Source organism: Atractosteus spatula, chromosome 15 (assembly GCF_055471065.1).
Source record: "Atractosteus spatula isolate fAtrSpa1 chromosome 15, fAtrSpa1.hap1, whole genome shotgun sequence".
NCBI lineage: Eukaryota > Metazoa > Chordata > Actinopteri > Semionotiformes > Lepisosteidae > Atractosteus > Atractosteus spatula.
In genome coordinates, this window is record NC_142720.1 from 23,731,304 (window position 1) to 23,747,717 (window position 16,414).

General features: G+C 36.6%; 1 protein-coding gene across 1 annotated transcript in view; it reads left to right on the plus strand.

Annotated features, from left to right (window-relative positions):
- LOC148820293 (isoaspartyl peptidase/L-asparaginase) overlaps nucleotides 1-16,414 on the plus strand; it is a 47,687-nt gene that overhangs the window by 8,522 nt on the left and 22,751 nt on the right. The window contains exons 3-4 of the mRNA XM_088934001.1: nucleotides 2,552-2,694; nucleotides 9,441-9,604. Of these exons, the coding sequence (XP_088790127.1) occupies nucleotides 2,552-2,694; nucleotides 9,441-9,604 (307 nt within the window). The remainder of the gene's footprint in view (nucleotides 1-2,551; nucleotides 2,695-9,440; nucleotides 9,605-16,414) is intronic.

Consider the following 16,414-nt stretch of genomic DNA (forward strand, 5'->3'; position numbering starts at 1 on the left):
CGCACTAAGCTTGTCAGAAACTATCTCATTTGTGATGGCTAACTGCCACATTAGGTGAAATGCCAGATCCTTTCTAAAGCATAAAAGCGCAATCAGCACTTCATTCAGATAATTTTATACACTGTGTGAGCAGGAACACAACTGATCAATACACAGCTAATGCAGTCTTACATGGTGAGGGAGAGGCTACAGAAGCTTTGAATGACCTCAGTGCTCTGTTGGGAAAAATGTATATTTATGACTGTCCACATGTGCTGAAAAGAGATGTTGTTACAATACATCAAGGGCAAACATAAATGAAAAAATGTCAGTTTAAGCACATCTACTGGACATTTACTGTCTAAACATGAAAATGCACTTTAGCCAAAATGAAAACTTGTTAAACTGCATTTTTAACAATGATAAAACGTGGGTAGCAAGCCGTTCTCCCACACTGGATCAATGAATTAAAGCTGTTATGGATTTCATTGAAATACAAAGTGAGTATTTATTGATTGCTAACCATTCTTTAAATAACTAAAAAAGGTTGTGACATTGTACAATGACACTAATGAAAACCACTTTCCTAACGGCTTCAATGTGAAACCTCTGAGCATTTATATTTTAGTCCATTTCTTTGTACTTTTTTCTAATAGTGAGTCACTTCACATGCATACAGCTTTCCCTTAGGAGATAGAATCCCACTAGTCCAGTGATTTGAATCAGAGATGTACTCCTGGAAATTGAAAGTTGACTTCTATTTTCATTACACACAAAAACTAACAACATACACTGTGCAGGGGTTTAAGCTCAATAACTCCATTTAAAAACTAGTTTATATTTTTGACAAATAATTCAATCCCTATTCAACTGCTTTCCCTACTTGTCACTGTGATAAATAACAGCTAGAAAGACATGCTCAGTATTTTAAACTTGCAATTTCAAAGACGAATATGACTTTTCTCCAGTATTTGGTATGATCCCAGTGGTGATCCTGACAGTGCTGCACAGTAAACTAAACCCTAATTACTGCACACAGGCTTTGTTCACTACAGGCAAACACTATTCTCAGATGATGTAATATTTGGCCCTGGCAATGCTGAATGAGATTCTGCAATGTATGGCTTAGCTGACAAATCTTGCAAAAACTCTTGTGAAAAACAGGCAGAGATAATGACTTAATTTCACTTTGACAAGGTACTGTATAAGTACTCGCTTATAAAAATAAGCCAAGGTAAATGCAAATTAGTGTCAGTGGAATCACAGTTATGACACAGTGTGACCTATAATATGTTAAAGAACTATATCAGAAAAGGGAAGCTATGGCAAACATTATGCGATTATCATGATAACAGAATGGAAAACTGGGGAAATGCAGTTTAAATCTACTCCTGTGGACTTATACATAAAGGAGCATGCTCCATGAATTGCATTCAGCCTATTACGAAGCCCTTCAGATAATCACAGGGTGCGGACAGCTAATAGAGCAGTGTCCAGTGCGAACAGCAGTGAAAAGAGATAAGAGACACTTGCCATGTAGGACCGCACTGTTGATGCTGAATAGCACACAAAACAGACCACTGATCCCTGCATCACCTGATCTGGGTTGACTGTGTTTTGCTAGTGGCTTTAAAAATTAATCTCGGATTAAAGGCTTTTTGATAGAGAAACACTACTGCTGTTTACCACAAGAAAAAAACACAAGCTTGTCCTTCAAATTACAAGGTGTTTCTGTGGTTTTCCAGGATATTACAGGGCTTAACTGCACCTTAGCCTCCCACAGAAAACTTTCTGGAAGAAGGCAAAAGAACTTTACTGCGCAGAAAAAAAAATGAATGTGTTACTTAGTCCATTTATAAGCTTATCTGAAACATCTCTGGGAAAGGAAATGGAGTCAGGTATCCAAGGTACTTTATTTAGTACAATATCCCATTGAATGGCTTTAAAATGGTGTTAATGAAAGAAATGGTCATATGTAATATGAAGCCTAAAAAACAGGGAGAAACCTTCAGATGTAGTGTAGATATATCAGGATGTAACTCTTTGATTTCCCTTGAGTTAACTGAATCCACTAATCCTGCTATAAAGCAGTGATAATGCCTTTCAGGAGTGACTTAATAGAAATAGAGCTGAAGGATAATGTGCTTGAGTCTGGTTCCTTTTTCTCTCATAAATGTAGTCAGATAATCTTTACTCTGAAAAGGTATCACACATACATAATTACTTCTAAGTTTTATTTGGAATGAATAATGCAAACTGGTTCACTTCTTGTGTGCCTTAATTACTTAAAGTATTACTTTTTCATGGGTAACTATCTTCAAAACTAACAAATGAGAAGAATATTTAAGATTTTTCTGTTGGGTTTTTTTCCTCATCTGTTAGCCTCCGGACATTTGTCCACTTAAATAACAGTGTGGAAAAAAGTGAAAAAAATCCCTTTTCCTTTAAAAGGATTGGCCATCAGCTGTCAAAACAGGGTTGTGAATAGCTCTGCAATAGTTTTCTCTGCTTTGCTTCAAAAGCGTAAGGCTAAGAGGGTCTGACCTTTTACAAATGGAATGGCTTCTTGCAGGACATGGAGCAGTGCTGAATGCTGATTGTGAAGTGGAGCTGGATGCCATCATCATGGATGGAGAGACTCTGGCTGCTGGAGCAGTCTCCTCCATCAGGAACATTTCCAATCCAGTGACATTTGCTCGCTCAGTCATGGAAAAGGTGCTGCTGCTCTTTTTTTTTACATTCTAAACAAAATTAAAGCTTAAAACAGAAAAAAATGAAAGAGAGATGGGTCTGGGTCAGAGTAAATCAGCTGGGTTCAGAGTGACTACATCTGTTTAATTCCTTTCTGATGTCAACAATGAGCCAGTAGCAACTTGCTTTGTCACAAGGTTAAGCCGTTTTTCTCTTTTGCAAGGTAATGTGTTTCAGCCATTACTCATCTACTGTATAGCTAAAAAGGTTGTAAGTACTGAAAGTTCAGAACTGCACATTTTCACTAATTCAATACATGCACTCAATCCATAAAACCAAGTGGGTTTTTACTGTATCTAAGGAGAAAGGTTAGTTTAACTAAGAAGAGGTTCCTGCAGACCAGATTTTTGCTGCTTGATCAGTTCTGCAGTTTTCAGACATGATTAAATTCCAAATATACATGGAATGTATATTCTGTTTTGTGTGTGCATGGTTTTATTTTTGTGCTGATTAAAAATTTTAATTAGCACAAAAATAAAACAGTACACACAAAATTGAACCAGACATGGGGATTTGCACAAAAAAATGTCATTAACAGCTTGCTGTGCAGTTTTGTTGGCAACCCAACGCTAATAGTTTCTCCCAGCAAGTCTCAGGGCTCAAACGAATTCAGTGAGTGCTTGAGCTGCAGGGTGGCTGTGCAGAAGCTCTTATCTTCATGGGGCTCGTTCTCCCAGCCCTGACACGGCCATAGTGTGCGATTCCAGCCCGGCGGAGGCATGGCTGACGAGTGTCAGTCTCCTCATCACGGGTTGGGTCTGAGCCAGCGCTGTGGCTCTTTCCCCCTTTTCTGCACATCCACAGAGTAATCTCCGCAGCTGTCTGTCCGTCAATAAAGCACTTGCTCAGTGCTCTTTGTGCAGCATCCATGCACTGTTAAAAATAATTTGTGACATATGGGTGATTACTTTATATTCATCTTGTGTGGATTTCAAATCACTTTTTTGGCATAAGGTTAAAGCTGTACTGTGTAAGTATTATATTCATTTTAGGCTCTTTTGATATTTTGTTATAAAGCGGTCTACTCGCTCTGGTATCACAAGTTGTGTCCTGGCTCTCAGCGACAGCCCGTATACCACATGGGGAGGATGAGGAAGTGCATACAGGCTCACTCATCAAGCCATTTGTCTTGTGAGCTAATTATGTGCCCATGCTGGGGCAATCCCAGCCACAGGCAGCAAGTGACAAGAGCCAGGCTGGGAACTTGAGAAATGCGCATGCAGACCCGACCTGTGAGCACTTGCACGGCTTGAACCACTCTGAAGCGCTCTATCACTGTGGCGGCCTGATAAGAGCATTACTTCATTCACAGGGAAAAAAATGTCTGCCCCCTGTTTTGGCTTTTTGATTTAAAAGAAAATGTTGGGAAAGAGCTTTTAAGGGTAGTATTCACTTTTGATGTGGGAAAAAATGTAGCCCTGATAAACACGTTTTAAAATTGAGTCTATGTAATTGACCAGAATATCAGAGAAAGTGTCATTTAAACATACTAAAACCCACAACAGCTAAATGAAAAACAGCTTTTTTTCTTTATAAGGTTTGTATGAGACAGTTTGGTAAAAATTATTTTACTGACACAACAAATATGGTTCCCCCAGTATTAGAATTGAATAACTAATTGTTGAGGCCTAAAATGAATTATTTTATATTTGATTTTTAAAAACAGGAATTGAGGCAAAATCTATAGCACTGTAACCGATTTTAGCACTGAAACATTGAAAACGGAAGCTTTTCATAAACAATTTTCTCCCTCAGGCATGAGGAGAAATGTTGAGGTCTTGGAGTTAATAGCAGCGATATCACTATCTACAGTACCTAAAAAACAGAGTAACTGTTAAGGGAAGTGAAGAAAATAAGACAATAATTGCACTTATAATATATAAACTGTGGCAAGTGTAAGACATGCTTTAAAGACCAGACATCCTTAGAGGAACACTGCCTTGCAGTGCTTTAAGATTAACTAGGAAAAATCTGAAAACAGTTATAATGTCGATCAGTCCTGGTCTTCAAGGACTTCTGTCCCACTGACAATTTAGGTCATTTTTAGGTCATATAACATGCTTAAAATATGTGAAGAACGGTTAACCCAAAACCAAACCATATTTAAGCGACTGATGATTTAAAGAGACCTCAACAGCTTTGAGGGTTGGTTACACGTGATTTAGATCAATTAAGACCACAACTTGCTCAATTAAATCATTAAGAACTAAGCTGGGAAAAAAACATAGGAGCCTGCATTTCTCCAGAACCAGCTGTGTTCTGAGTATTTGTATACTCAGTTAGGCTGTCTTGTTCTCTTGCTACTTAATACCTTGTTGAAGATGTTATCTGTGATGAGTTTGGAAACATTTCTGAATTGGAGACATACTATATGGGATAACAAAGACAAGCTCTGAAAGTCAGGCGTACTAATCACAGCTAAAAATATATGGATGAATAGATTTTATAAATATATTTTTTTTATTTTTAGATATAGTAGATCTAATTTCCAGGGCCTTTACCTTAAATAAAATATTGATTATTCATGTGCGCATGTGCACATAATCATTTTAAAGTTGTTTCATGTATGTGGTCTTACACAATTAATAAATTTGAATATGTTTTGACAATAATTCTCAAAGATAAAAGAGTAGGAATGAGCACAGGAAATTATTTTAGTGTAGTCTAAATGCTACGCAAGCTTTCTATTTCACTGGTTCACCAAGGGGCTTCAAAGCCGTGAAGTTTATACTGGAATTGTTATATGTAAAGCTAACATACTCTTGAAATACAGAAGTCTACTTCTAGTCACACAGAAAAAGACAACAATAGATGAATATTTATGTAAAATTAAGAAATGATTCCACAAGAGAATGCTGATTATATATAGATCAATGTTTTAATTCACTTGTTATTGTGATAATCTAATAAAACTAAATTTAAATTGAACTATATCACAGCCAGTGAAATCCCTCCTTGTTCCAGGTGGCCATGGGTTATGGGTGGATGAACCAAACTCAGAATTTATACTTCGACAAATTTGAGAAAAGGCAGAATGAACAGAGCTGAACCACAGGAACTGATGATTCAAGAAATCTGCCAAAACTGCCCTGAAAGACCTTGGTCCAACTTTGGACTGGCAGATACGTTTATCAGCCTTATATTAAAAATTCATCAGTCCTTGATCAATGCAGCTATCAGACTTCACTGATCCCTTGTTCTTTCCTGTGATCTACAGAGTTTTGTCTGACAAAGAAAAATTACATTAATAAGCTTTTTAATATTTAAAAATGTAAAAGCCGAATAATATGTTAATGCTCAACAAGATTTTGCGCAAAGAAAAATGCAAAGAACCGTGTTAAAGCCATTACTTTCAATAGCACAACGGACTGATCCTGTTGTGTGGGCTGCATGATCGGCAGGAAAATGTGTAATTGTCTGGAAGTTCATTTCCTTATCATGTTGAGCATACCCCACAGTTGTGAGAAGATGTGTGTGCATCAATGAGTTCTGCACATCTCACTCCAGACATTCAGCATTAAATATTTTGTCTATTGAATTTTTGACAGACTCAGGATGAGTTTAATAATACACTTTAGCATTACTAATCACATTAAAACAAGCTGTTCTATTTCAGTGAAATTTGAACAATATCGCCCATTAAGTTCTACTTAATGATACGCATCCAAAAAACCTGAATTTACTACAGGAGTCTAGAAAAACATAAAATAAAGAAAATAAAAGGGTCCTTTCTTAAGTGGATCCTAAATAAATACATCTCTAAAATAACAGAGCAGCTGCTATGTTATAAAGTGATATAATACTGTTTTTAAAACAAGTCGGTTATATTCTTCCGAATCTTAGCAGAAAAGACAATGTAAGACAAACACAGTTTATATTATTTTTGATGTTTTTTCTCTTTATATAGTTCCAAATAGATTTAACTTTTTAATGAGCTGTAAACTGAAATTAAAAAGCATTGAGTAGAAACTCACAAGAGTAAAAAATACATGAATATGAATTAACCCATAATGAGGTTGTAAAAGATGCAAGGAACTATGTTTGCACTTTGTTTTTTTTTTAATTATAAAGATGTCAAAAAATGTGAAGGTTTTGACCCCTGCTTCTACAGTGTTTCACACAAAGACACATTTCTGTCAGGCTGTTTTACACAGAACACAATTTAGTCATGTAAATCCTTTCTCTCATTGAATAGCAGCAGGTATTCTGTTAGCCTGAAATGACAGATTAGTGCTTGTCAGCTAGGCTGATAGATCCGTTAAAACCAGGATGGAATGAACTTGGCTGTGAATATGCATTTCCTAATGCACATTTGACTGATGATGGAGGCATTTTTCAGCTTCGTAAATTAAACTTATTAAAAGTTCTGTTGTCCACTGAATTCCATTTCAGTTTGCACACCTACGCAAATATTTCCAATATCTTGTGGTTGATTCTTTATAAATATGAAACAGCTATGTGATCCTCGATCATGTAAATATTTTATTTTCACTAAAACCACATTGATAGAAATTTCCTGATGGTAAGTCAGATTTATTACCAAAATGACAGAAAAGGAGACTAAAATATACTCTGCAATTCTAGGGCTCCTGTTCCCATCTCCTGTGGCAAAATCTCATTTGGAAAAGTGATCCTTAATCTTCAATTACAGTTCCATCAGCTTCTGAACAGTAAACATGTCTGTGTGGCTGAGAGGAGACATGGAAGAAAACAGACTGGATCGCAGAGAGAAAACCTGACTTTAATAACACAGCCTTCCCAAGCTGGAAGCTGTAGGCTGAGTTACAAAAAAAAGTGAATTTCCCTGAATACTTCTATGGCGACACTCAAAGACATAAAGGTGATACATTTCTTTGAAAATGTACCTGCAATCATGCACATAAGCCAGGGGACTTATTAAGGATAAAAAGGCTCACAGGGTCAAATTAGGTTATTTTTTCCTATTTTCATGTAGCAATAACCTATCGCCGGTGACAACAGACTCATGATACAGGAGTAAATTTATAAAGTTTCTTCCCACACTAGAATTTAGAAAGTTCCAGAGGCTTCTGATAGAAGTCTGCAGGTACGGAAAAGTACGGAGACAATTTTCTTTGTCATTTTGTTCAGCACTGGTTGGTTAAACCAAAACCAAAGTTTGTATCTCTAAAAATTACACAAAAAAATTATTCCCTACAGTCCCAAATGACCAAATCCCACATTTAAAATCTTAAGAACATTACATAGTAGTTGAAACTTCAGACAGTCTTAAGGAGAGTGGTATTTAAGGTAACTAACTCTTCTTTGGAACTATAATGATTAATCATCCTCTGATGATTTATGAAGTAAATAAAATTATATGTCATTGTTCATTTTATTTTCTGCATACATAGAAATTGCTCATAGGAGAAAGTAAATACCGTGTGTTTTTCCAGTATGTGAGAATGTGTGGGTGTGTTTGGGAGGGAAAAGAGTGATACTCTATTTCTAGATTTCTTTCAGATGCAGAAAATTCAAATGATACTGTACTGTATGTCTTGGTCATAAAAAATAAAATGTGCTTGAGCTGTTCACATACAGTACACATCCTTTCTGCTCTCTTTTTGCCATTGCATCAGTCTTTGAAAATTGAAATCGTAAAACTAAGTGTCTGTGATTACTGACAGTTCTGTCCTACAGTTTATTTTATATGGTGCAGTGAACTTTATACTCTATGTCACTTTGTGCTTTTGGCTTTAATTTTTTGCCCTTAGAATGATGGAGTGCACAAAGGTAATGTCCCACCCGTACCATACAGAGTCCGAGTGTGGTTCCTGAGCAAAAGAAATCCTCACGGTGGCAAGAAAGGAGAGGAGGGTTGATAAATATTATGTTGAAAAACCTGGTGGGGAATTGCACTTTGGTAAATTGAAGACCTCTCTTTTTATTAGTTCTGCTGTGATCTATCTGGGGAAGGTGTCTGAGTGAGGAAATTCACACTGCAGTTATAGATTTAACCGCAGATGTGACTCAGAGGTTATGGATTGTGTTACCATACATAATAAGCAGGTTGAGGTGATCTGTCACTCCTGTGCGAGGCTCATTGGTTAGCTTAAAGGGGCCTTGATACTACATATCAAAGACCTAATCCCTCTGTTTTAAGAATGACATTCAAAGCACTTAGCATAATGGATGTTAGCACGCCTTTATTAGAGGTTTCTGAAGGCTTCCTTTTGCATAAGCATTTACTGAAATCCCTGTACATCACAGAATTAGAACAGAGAAAAAAACAGAGGCCCTCCTACAACTCAGCTCCTGCTCACTCTAAACTCTCATCATTCTGTTCACCCTTTTAGTACCATGTAATGCTTCTTTAAGAAAGGTTGTAGTGTATATTCATTGAAATTAAAAGATTTTCTATACTGACAATGATAGGTATGTAAAATTTAATGTCTGACATTAAAAGAGTCAGTCATTGTAAAACAAATCAGACTCCATTTGCTTCAGTTGGAATATGATAAAATACAGAGATGGCATATTATTTACTTTTAATCTGCATGTTACTGAAAGGCTGTTCATAAGAGGATTCAGCAGCAATATCATTCCATATAATGTTCATCTCTTGATTAAGCTATTTGACACTCCATTGTGTTCACGCAAATTGCTAATGCAGTGATTCACAGTCATTTTTACTGATGTTCTATGTGCACTGTTACTTGCCTTAACCACGGCTATAACTCTAATGTGTGCAGACAGACCACGTGATGCTGACAGACAGAGGGGCGGACAGGTTTGCCAACAGCCTTGGCATGCCCAGAGTGAGCACAGAAGCATTAGTAACCGAAGATGAGAGGAGGAAGTGGGAACACTACCAGAAGTATGAAAAAGGAGTGAAAGATCTGTTTAATTCACAATGGTAAGCCCTGCATATGGCCCATCATGAGTGCCTTCTCGATGGATTGTAAAAGTTCTCCATTCTGATTCTTCTGCTTTAGAACAAGCTGGCAAATAGTGTGCACTGATTACAAATTGTGCATACCTAAAATACAGAGAAGACTTCCTTCGTTTTGCTGTTTGAGAATGTAAACATTCAACCTATTTTGAGGAAAAGGTTGTTAAAGGAAGAAAAGGGTTTCTTTTTGTTAAGTAAAAAACTAATTCTAGTCATTAGGTGACCTCCTGGACATTCCAAAAAATATGATGAGCTTATTCTATAGGTAAAGCATATGAATAAAGTGTACCCATCAATTGGATTGATGCATTTCAAAATCCTCACGCAATCAATAATATAGTGATGTCATTATTGTAACCTAAATATTTATTATTATTTGATACTGTGTATAATGATGATGATTATATTTATTCTATTGCAAGAGCTGGATATGTTGCATAAAAGTGCAAACGCTGACATTGTTAATCAGTGTAGCCTATTTGTAGCTACATAGAAGAGTGAAAAAAAAATACCCCCAAAATTCACTGTTTCTGAAATGTTCTACTTGATTTCTAGTTTTAGAACACTGCTGTTATAGAGAGCACATGAAAGAAATCCCTCAAGAAAGGTCATCAGACTGAGCCAAGCTTAAAAGGCAAAAAAATGCAAAAGTGTTTGTCTTAGGCATTTGATATACTGTGAATATTACACCATGAAGAAGAGGCTACTGTTTTATCATGTACTCCTGTATTTTAACAGTTTTACTTCTGGCAAGAACTCCCAGTGGAGATACTGCAAGGTAAAATAGGGCCTCAAAGTGGCTTAACAAACACATAAAGTACAGTCCAGTTAGTGCATGATGCAGAATTCAGAATGTTCATAAATTTGACATAGTAGTTAGGCTGTCTTTACCGGTTCATTTGGAAATATCCTGAAGAGTCATTAACCATGCTGTAATTAAAAGGTCTTTATGATGTGTCACAGAGAGAAACTGGATCATTAAGCTAGTTGAACTGAAATGAAAGCCCTAGGCAACACAATATCACCGGACATTCTGTGCAACAGTAAAAAGACAAATTCTGAACAAGTGTCTCTGAATAAGTCTATCGGCTTATTCTACATTCCTCAACTCACACTAGGGTTTATACCAGGATTTATATTTCCACCCGCTCTACCAAAGAATACACATTCTTTTAAATCATATGAATAAATTAATTAATTAGGTCAAGTTGGGAGCTGTGTCAGCATGCGTTGGCTGCAAAGGAACAAGTAAAGGTTTATTCCTGCTGAAAAGCCTCCTTTTGTGGACGCCCGAAGAAGCTCCACAGCTGAAATGTTGTGTTTCCTTTCTTCTCTTTTCAGCAGGAATAAACCTTCACTTGTTAATTAATTAGGGCTACATTACGTGTTTGAGTTGCCTTGATTCACAAAGCCTGTGATGCCACAAATTAATTAGCTAATTTTTATAAGTAAATTATGAAAAGAAAAAAAAACCTTTGTTGGATGGATTACTTACATTTATATACATTTGTACGTTGAAATGCACAGAAAGCTGCATTTTTGCAAGTTTCACAAAAATGACCTTTTGGAGCATTTAAATATTTATGAGATTTATCATTTGTTTCATCCAAGTCAAATACCCCTAAAACACCATTATACTGTACCATTAAAAGTGTCCAGAACAAAACCAGTGTGGGAGAAAAAAAAGAGAAAGAAAATATACTCTGCAAAACAGGGGCAAGGTCATTGTTCATTCAAAGACTGCAACATGTCTGCTTCACAGAAATGGAGCGAGTGAGCAGGGGGGTAATTTGATCATAGGTGAATATCAAATCTCCAGTAAGGAAATGTTAATAAGGCAATGCTTAAGGGAGAAAATTCAAGGTTATAGTTATAGAAGTTAAACTGTGAACTGGTTAATTATATGCTTGCTGAAAAATGCTATAAGCCCCTTTTTATTGAAGAACTACTATGCCTCAGACTGAAAGGAAGCATATTTAAGATCTGAATTCTAATGTGTACTTCTCCTATTGCATGTCCTTTGCAAGTAACTATAAGAAATGCTGTAGATTAAAAACGAAGTGATTTTGGTTTCAATGGAAATTATTAAAAATAATTTAGTGGGGAGATGTCTTGGGATGGGAATGTCTGGAAAGACTCCATGAGTGCAGAACACAGAAACATTTTCTGAGCTGACAGTAAAATATGTGAACTGGCAGCCTATGTTCTGATGACTCACAGATTCCTATCTAACTATGTAAATATATGTTTATGATATAGGAGTCCTTTCTCCCACATCCCTCTTCTATGTGTCTTTAGAAATGTTGTGGTGTTACTTCAGGTACAGATGGACAAATGAGGCTGTGAAGCAACTGCAAATATGCAAATATGAGATTAGAGTGCTTTATTCTTTTTTAAGATCTGTCTAAATCTTTAAGATTCTGCCCTCAGAGGCAGACCCGGAGTATGTGGTCTTGTAATTACAGAATAATACGGAACCTGATGGATATCTGGAAAATATGTACAGCTGTTTTGCTTAAAATTTTAGCCAGAATATCTTTGCTTAAATCTCTATTTTGCACACTTTATATAGTTTGTTATACTTTAATTGTAGGGAAAGTGCTTCAATCCAAAGCATACAATGTCTAACTAAATCAAAGTTTTGACTGTTTTGACAACACGTTTACGGGAAAAATCAGTTCAATTTTAATATTATTACTAACCTTAGTGTAAGAAAAATACTATGTAGCAGAGCAATTTAAAACACTTTGGCATTCTAAGAATAATGGTTTACAAGACTCTTTGTGAAGGTGTTTTGAAAAGCAATAGCTATTCATAATTACAGTAACGATTTTTTCAGGTGTCTTTTATCACTGCTCCACACTCTCCCTTATTTTGCAATACCTGCATTCTGAGACTCTGACTCTTGCTGGAACTTGTGATCACCATGTGCAGCCTCTCTCCAACCTCAAAAACCATCTTTCAAGTTTCACAGAGGTGAAAATCAGACTGCAGGGAAGATGCAGCAGAAACTCAAAGTGTTGATGAACTCCTGGTATCACTCCTTGCCAATGTTCACAGAAAGTGGAATCTGTGCTCTGTGCTCCAGTGCTATGAACTGCAGTGTGCTAATGAACCTCCTAAAACACATATGTTGAGGTGCCCCCATCACTGTTTCAGGAAGCTCAGGGGCATCTTTTTCCAATAAATGGAAGTTCTTAACTGACGTTCGGGAGGGATAATGAAAGACAAGCCAATCTCACACAGCTGTTTTAAATCACAATCATTTCTGACTTTCCTTATATCTACAGTATATCAATTCAATTCTAGCTTTGTCCCATTGAGCAGACTCCCAACATAACACAATGAGACATATTTTACCAACCAAGAAATCAGTGCAACATTGTTACAGTAAGATAAGGGATAAGATAGTTCAGATACACTGTTTGAAAGAGCTTTTGCAGTGGGCCCGAAAGATTTCCTGTGTCTATTAGTATCACACCTGGGGACACAGAGGCCTCTCCCAGACAGAAGTTTGAACTTGCAGTGGAGGGGGTGAGACACACAATCCAAAATATACTTTGCTTTCTTAGCCAACCTATAATAATAATAATAATAATAATAATAATAATAATAATAAACTTTATTTTATATAGTGCCTTTAAAGGTGGCTTCTCAAAGTGCTTTACAGGATGACAATAACAATAAATAAGAAGACTACAACAATAAATAAGAAGATTTCACAAGATAGGACACAATTATAATTACAACAATACAACAATAACAATAGAGGAGACCGTGGAAGGTGGTATTAAGAAGAGCAGAGGGGTGAAGAATGGAACCAGTTAAGTAAAGGCTTTTCTGAAGAAGAAGGTTTTGAGTCTGGATTTGAAGGAGTTTAGAGAAGATGACTCTCTAATATCCTTGGGCAAAGAGTTCCAGAGCTTGGGGGCATAGCAGGAGAAGGCCCTGTCGCCCATACAATGTAGACGGGCTTGGGGGACAGTAAGGAGGGCAGAATTTGAAGAGCGGAGGTTGCGAGGTGGAGAGTAGGGCGATAAAAGTTCCTATATTTGTAGAGTATATTTAAGGTGATTTGATTTGGCCCAATTAATTTGCTACTTGCGTAGACTTGTTTTTCCAGCCCATTACAATCAATGGTAGTGATGTGAGACAGCGAGTGAGGATACTTTCCATAAAAGACTTGTAGAAAAGAGTTAGGATGGTTCTACCTATCTTGAAACAGCTTAGTTTCCTTAGAAAAAAAGAGTCTCTGTTGTCCTTTTTATATTAATGGTATTGCTGCATTTGTCCCAACTCAGGTTTTTTCTATGACCAGTCCCAGGTCTTGTAGTCATTGACAATTCTACAGTTTGACCATTAATTACAGTAAGTTGGAGGGGTGTGACGTTTTTCCTAGAATCAATGACCAGCTCCTTTGTTTTTAAAACATTTAAATGCAAAGAGAACCATTTATTAAAGTCATTTAGAATGGGCCCTTGATGGTTTTCTGGGTCCCTATGTAAGCTGTCCAGGGCTGTGTCATCAGCACACTTAATGAGATGTCTATTTGTGTGTTTGCTTTTACAATATTTAATATACAAAACGTACATTAAGGGGGACAAAACATAGCCCTGTGGTAATCCAGTGGAAATAGAGTGACTGTCAGATAAGCAGTTCTGTAATCTGAGCGGTTGAGTCCTATTTGTTAAAAAGTAAAAAACAAACTGTTAAAAATGTTTTTAAAGAGTTAAAAACTCTTGCCTCTTCTCACATTTTTGTTACATTCATCCTGCCTCTACCCATCTCCGCCTTTGTAGCAACTCCTGTCGTTGCAGGTTTGAGGCTCCTTGTCCTACGGCCAGGAGGCTATGTATTAACCAAGTGGGTTAGAAGCCAGAACTTATCATACTTAAATATTCAATAAACATTAACAAAACATCTGACTCTTGGATGTCGTGAGACCTAACAGGAGTTGTCCAGCCTAAGTAAGGGGGGTCAGCTGGAGAGTGGAAACAAAAACAAGACGAAGAGCAGCCCTAGACTTTGCCCACCCACAGGACATCAACAGTAGTACTATTATATTAAGTTACCTTTAGATTTACGTAATAATGTTAGTAAACAATATGCTAATAACATTGTCTAATAGGATTTTTATATGAAACTATTTGATTCTATTTGATTTGATGAACTATCATGATTTTGATAATGTAGTAGTGGTCTGGCAACCACCTCAAATCTCAACAAAACTTGTGAGTTTAGGAGCAGTCTTTTATTCCAGTGATATAAACTGTGAAAATTGATAAAATGGTGCAATAAAGTGTGAGACATACTGGGTGATTGAGAGATATGACTTGATTCAAGTGGTGTCAGTCTTTTGATAAATTATCTGACAAAAATAGGACTTTGCCTTACATCTGAGGAAGGTGTTCAATAGTATTCCTGCTGAGTGACACGCATGACTAAGAGACTGCATCATGTCATGAAGTAGGAACCAATGCATATTAACAATTGAAATTATCTCTGCAATTATCTCTACCTTTGAAATAATCTTGGCTTATTCACAATTCTGTTATGAGAGAACAAATAGATCAATATATTAGCTGATTCTTACCAAGCGGACTCATAAGGTCATTTGGCCTTGCTAAATACGCTCAGATGAGGACTAAGAGAACTGTACAGTATGTGCACTCATTCCTTTAAACAATCGAAGTAAAAAGAAATCTGAACATGTTTTATAGACAGTGGAATATAATCTGTCACAAATCATCTCTACTAAATATTGTACCATGAGCCCGGTTTGTTATAAGCCTCGTTGTAAAGCAGAACTCTAAGAAATAATGTAAAAGTAGGTATGTTTTATGCACGTTTCTAAAAGATTTAAAACTACAGGATGCCCTCTCTTTCCTGGAACAAAAAATAATCTATTTGAAAATTATTTTTAGAAGTGATGAAATGTATTTGTCAGCTTCTTTACTATTTTTTCCTGTATTGTGCCGCACTTTCTTCAAGGCAGCAAAAATAGAGATGCAAGTTAAATAAAAGAACTAGCTTCCCACACACTGTGCTCCAGGTCTCCTTTGTAAGGATACTGATCCTTTGAAAAACTTCAATTCCACACTGTAGTTCTTTTATTGTTTTAGTAGCAGCGGCCAGCCTGAAAACATGGAGGAAGATTATTAGGAAAGATTCTCCATGTGTGTTGTAGGGCTTTATTTTAGCACACTTTTTTGGCTTTGGTAGGTGAAAGGTGCATTTTGCAAGAAAATATCAGCTAGAAATAAAGACAGCACAAAGATAATAAAGTTTAAAATGAATTGATTTTGTTATTTCTGTTGTCCTTCAAGAAAAGTAAAAGTACAGCTTTACTTAAACAAGTCTGTGCAGTATGTCAGGCAGAAATGTGCGGTTGCCATTGCCTTTGTTGGCAATAAGCACTGAAAAGCCTAGGTTACACAAATGAGAAACATGTGAAATACTCATCTCCTAAGCCTGTTGGGTGCTTCCATGATGTGATAGCCTACTCGCTGGAGGTACTTGGGACTCATTCACACCTCAGCATGGCTTACTGTCACTGCTGTGGGATATTGGTAAGGACTGAAGTCTCTGCTACAAAATATTTTAGTGCTGGGGGTCAACCTGACAAGACTTTTTTAAGACTTAGACATATAGCATTGTTTGAACTGCATTCATTTTCATCTTCACTGGGAGTTGTGAAAAATATTTATTAATTTGAACAATAATCCTTGTTGGTGTGTCAGTGTCTGTCAGATGGCTACATTTCAGAGCTGGTCT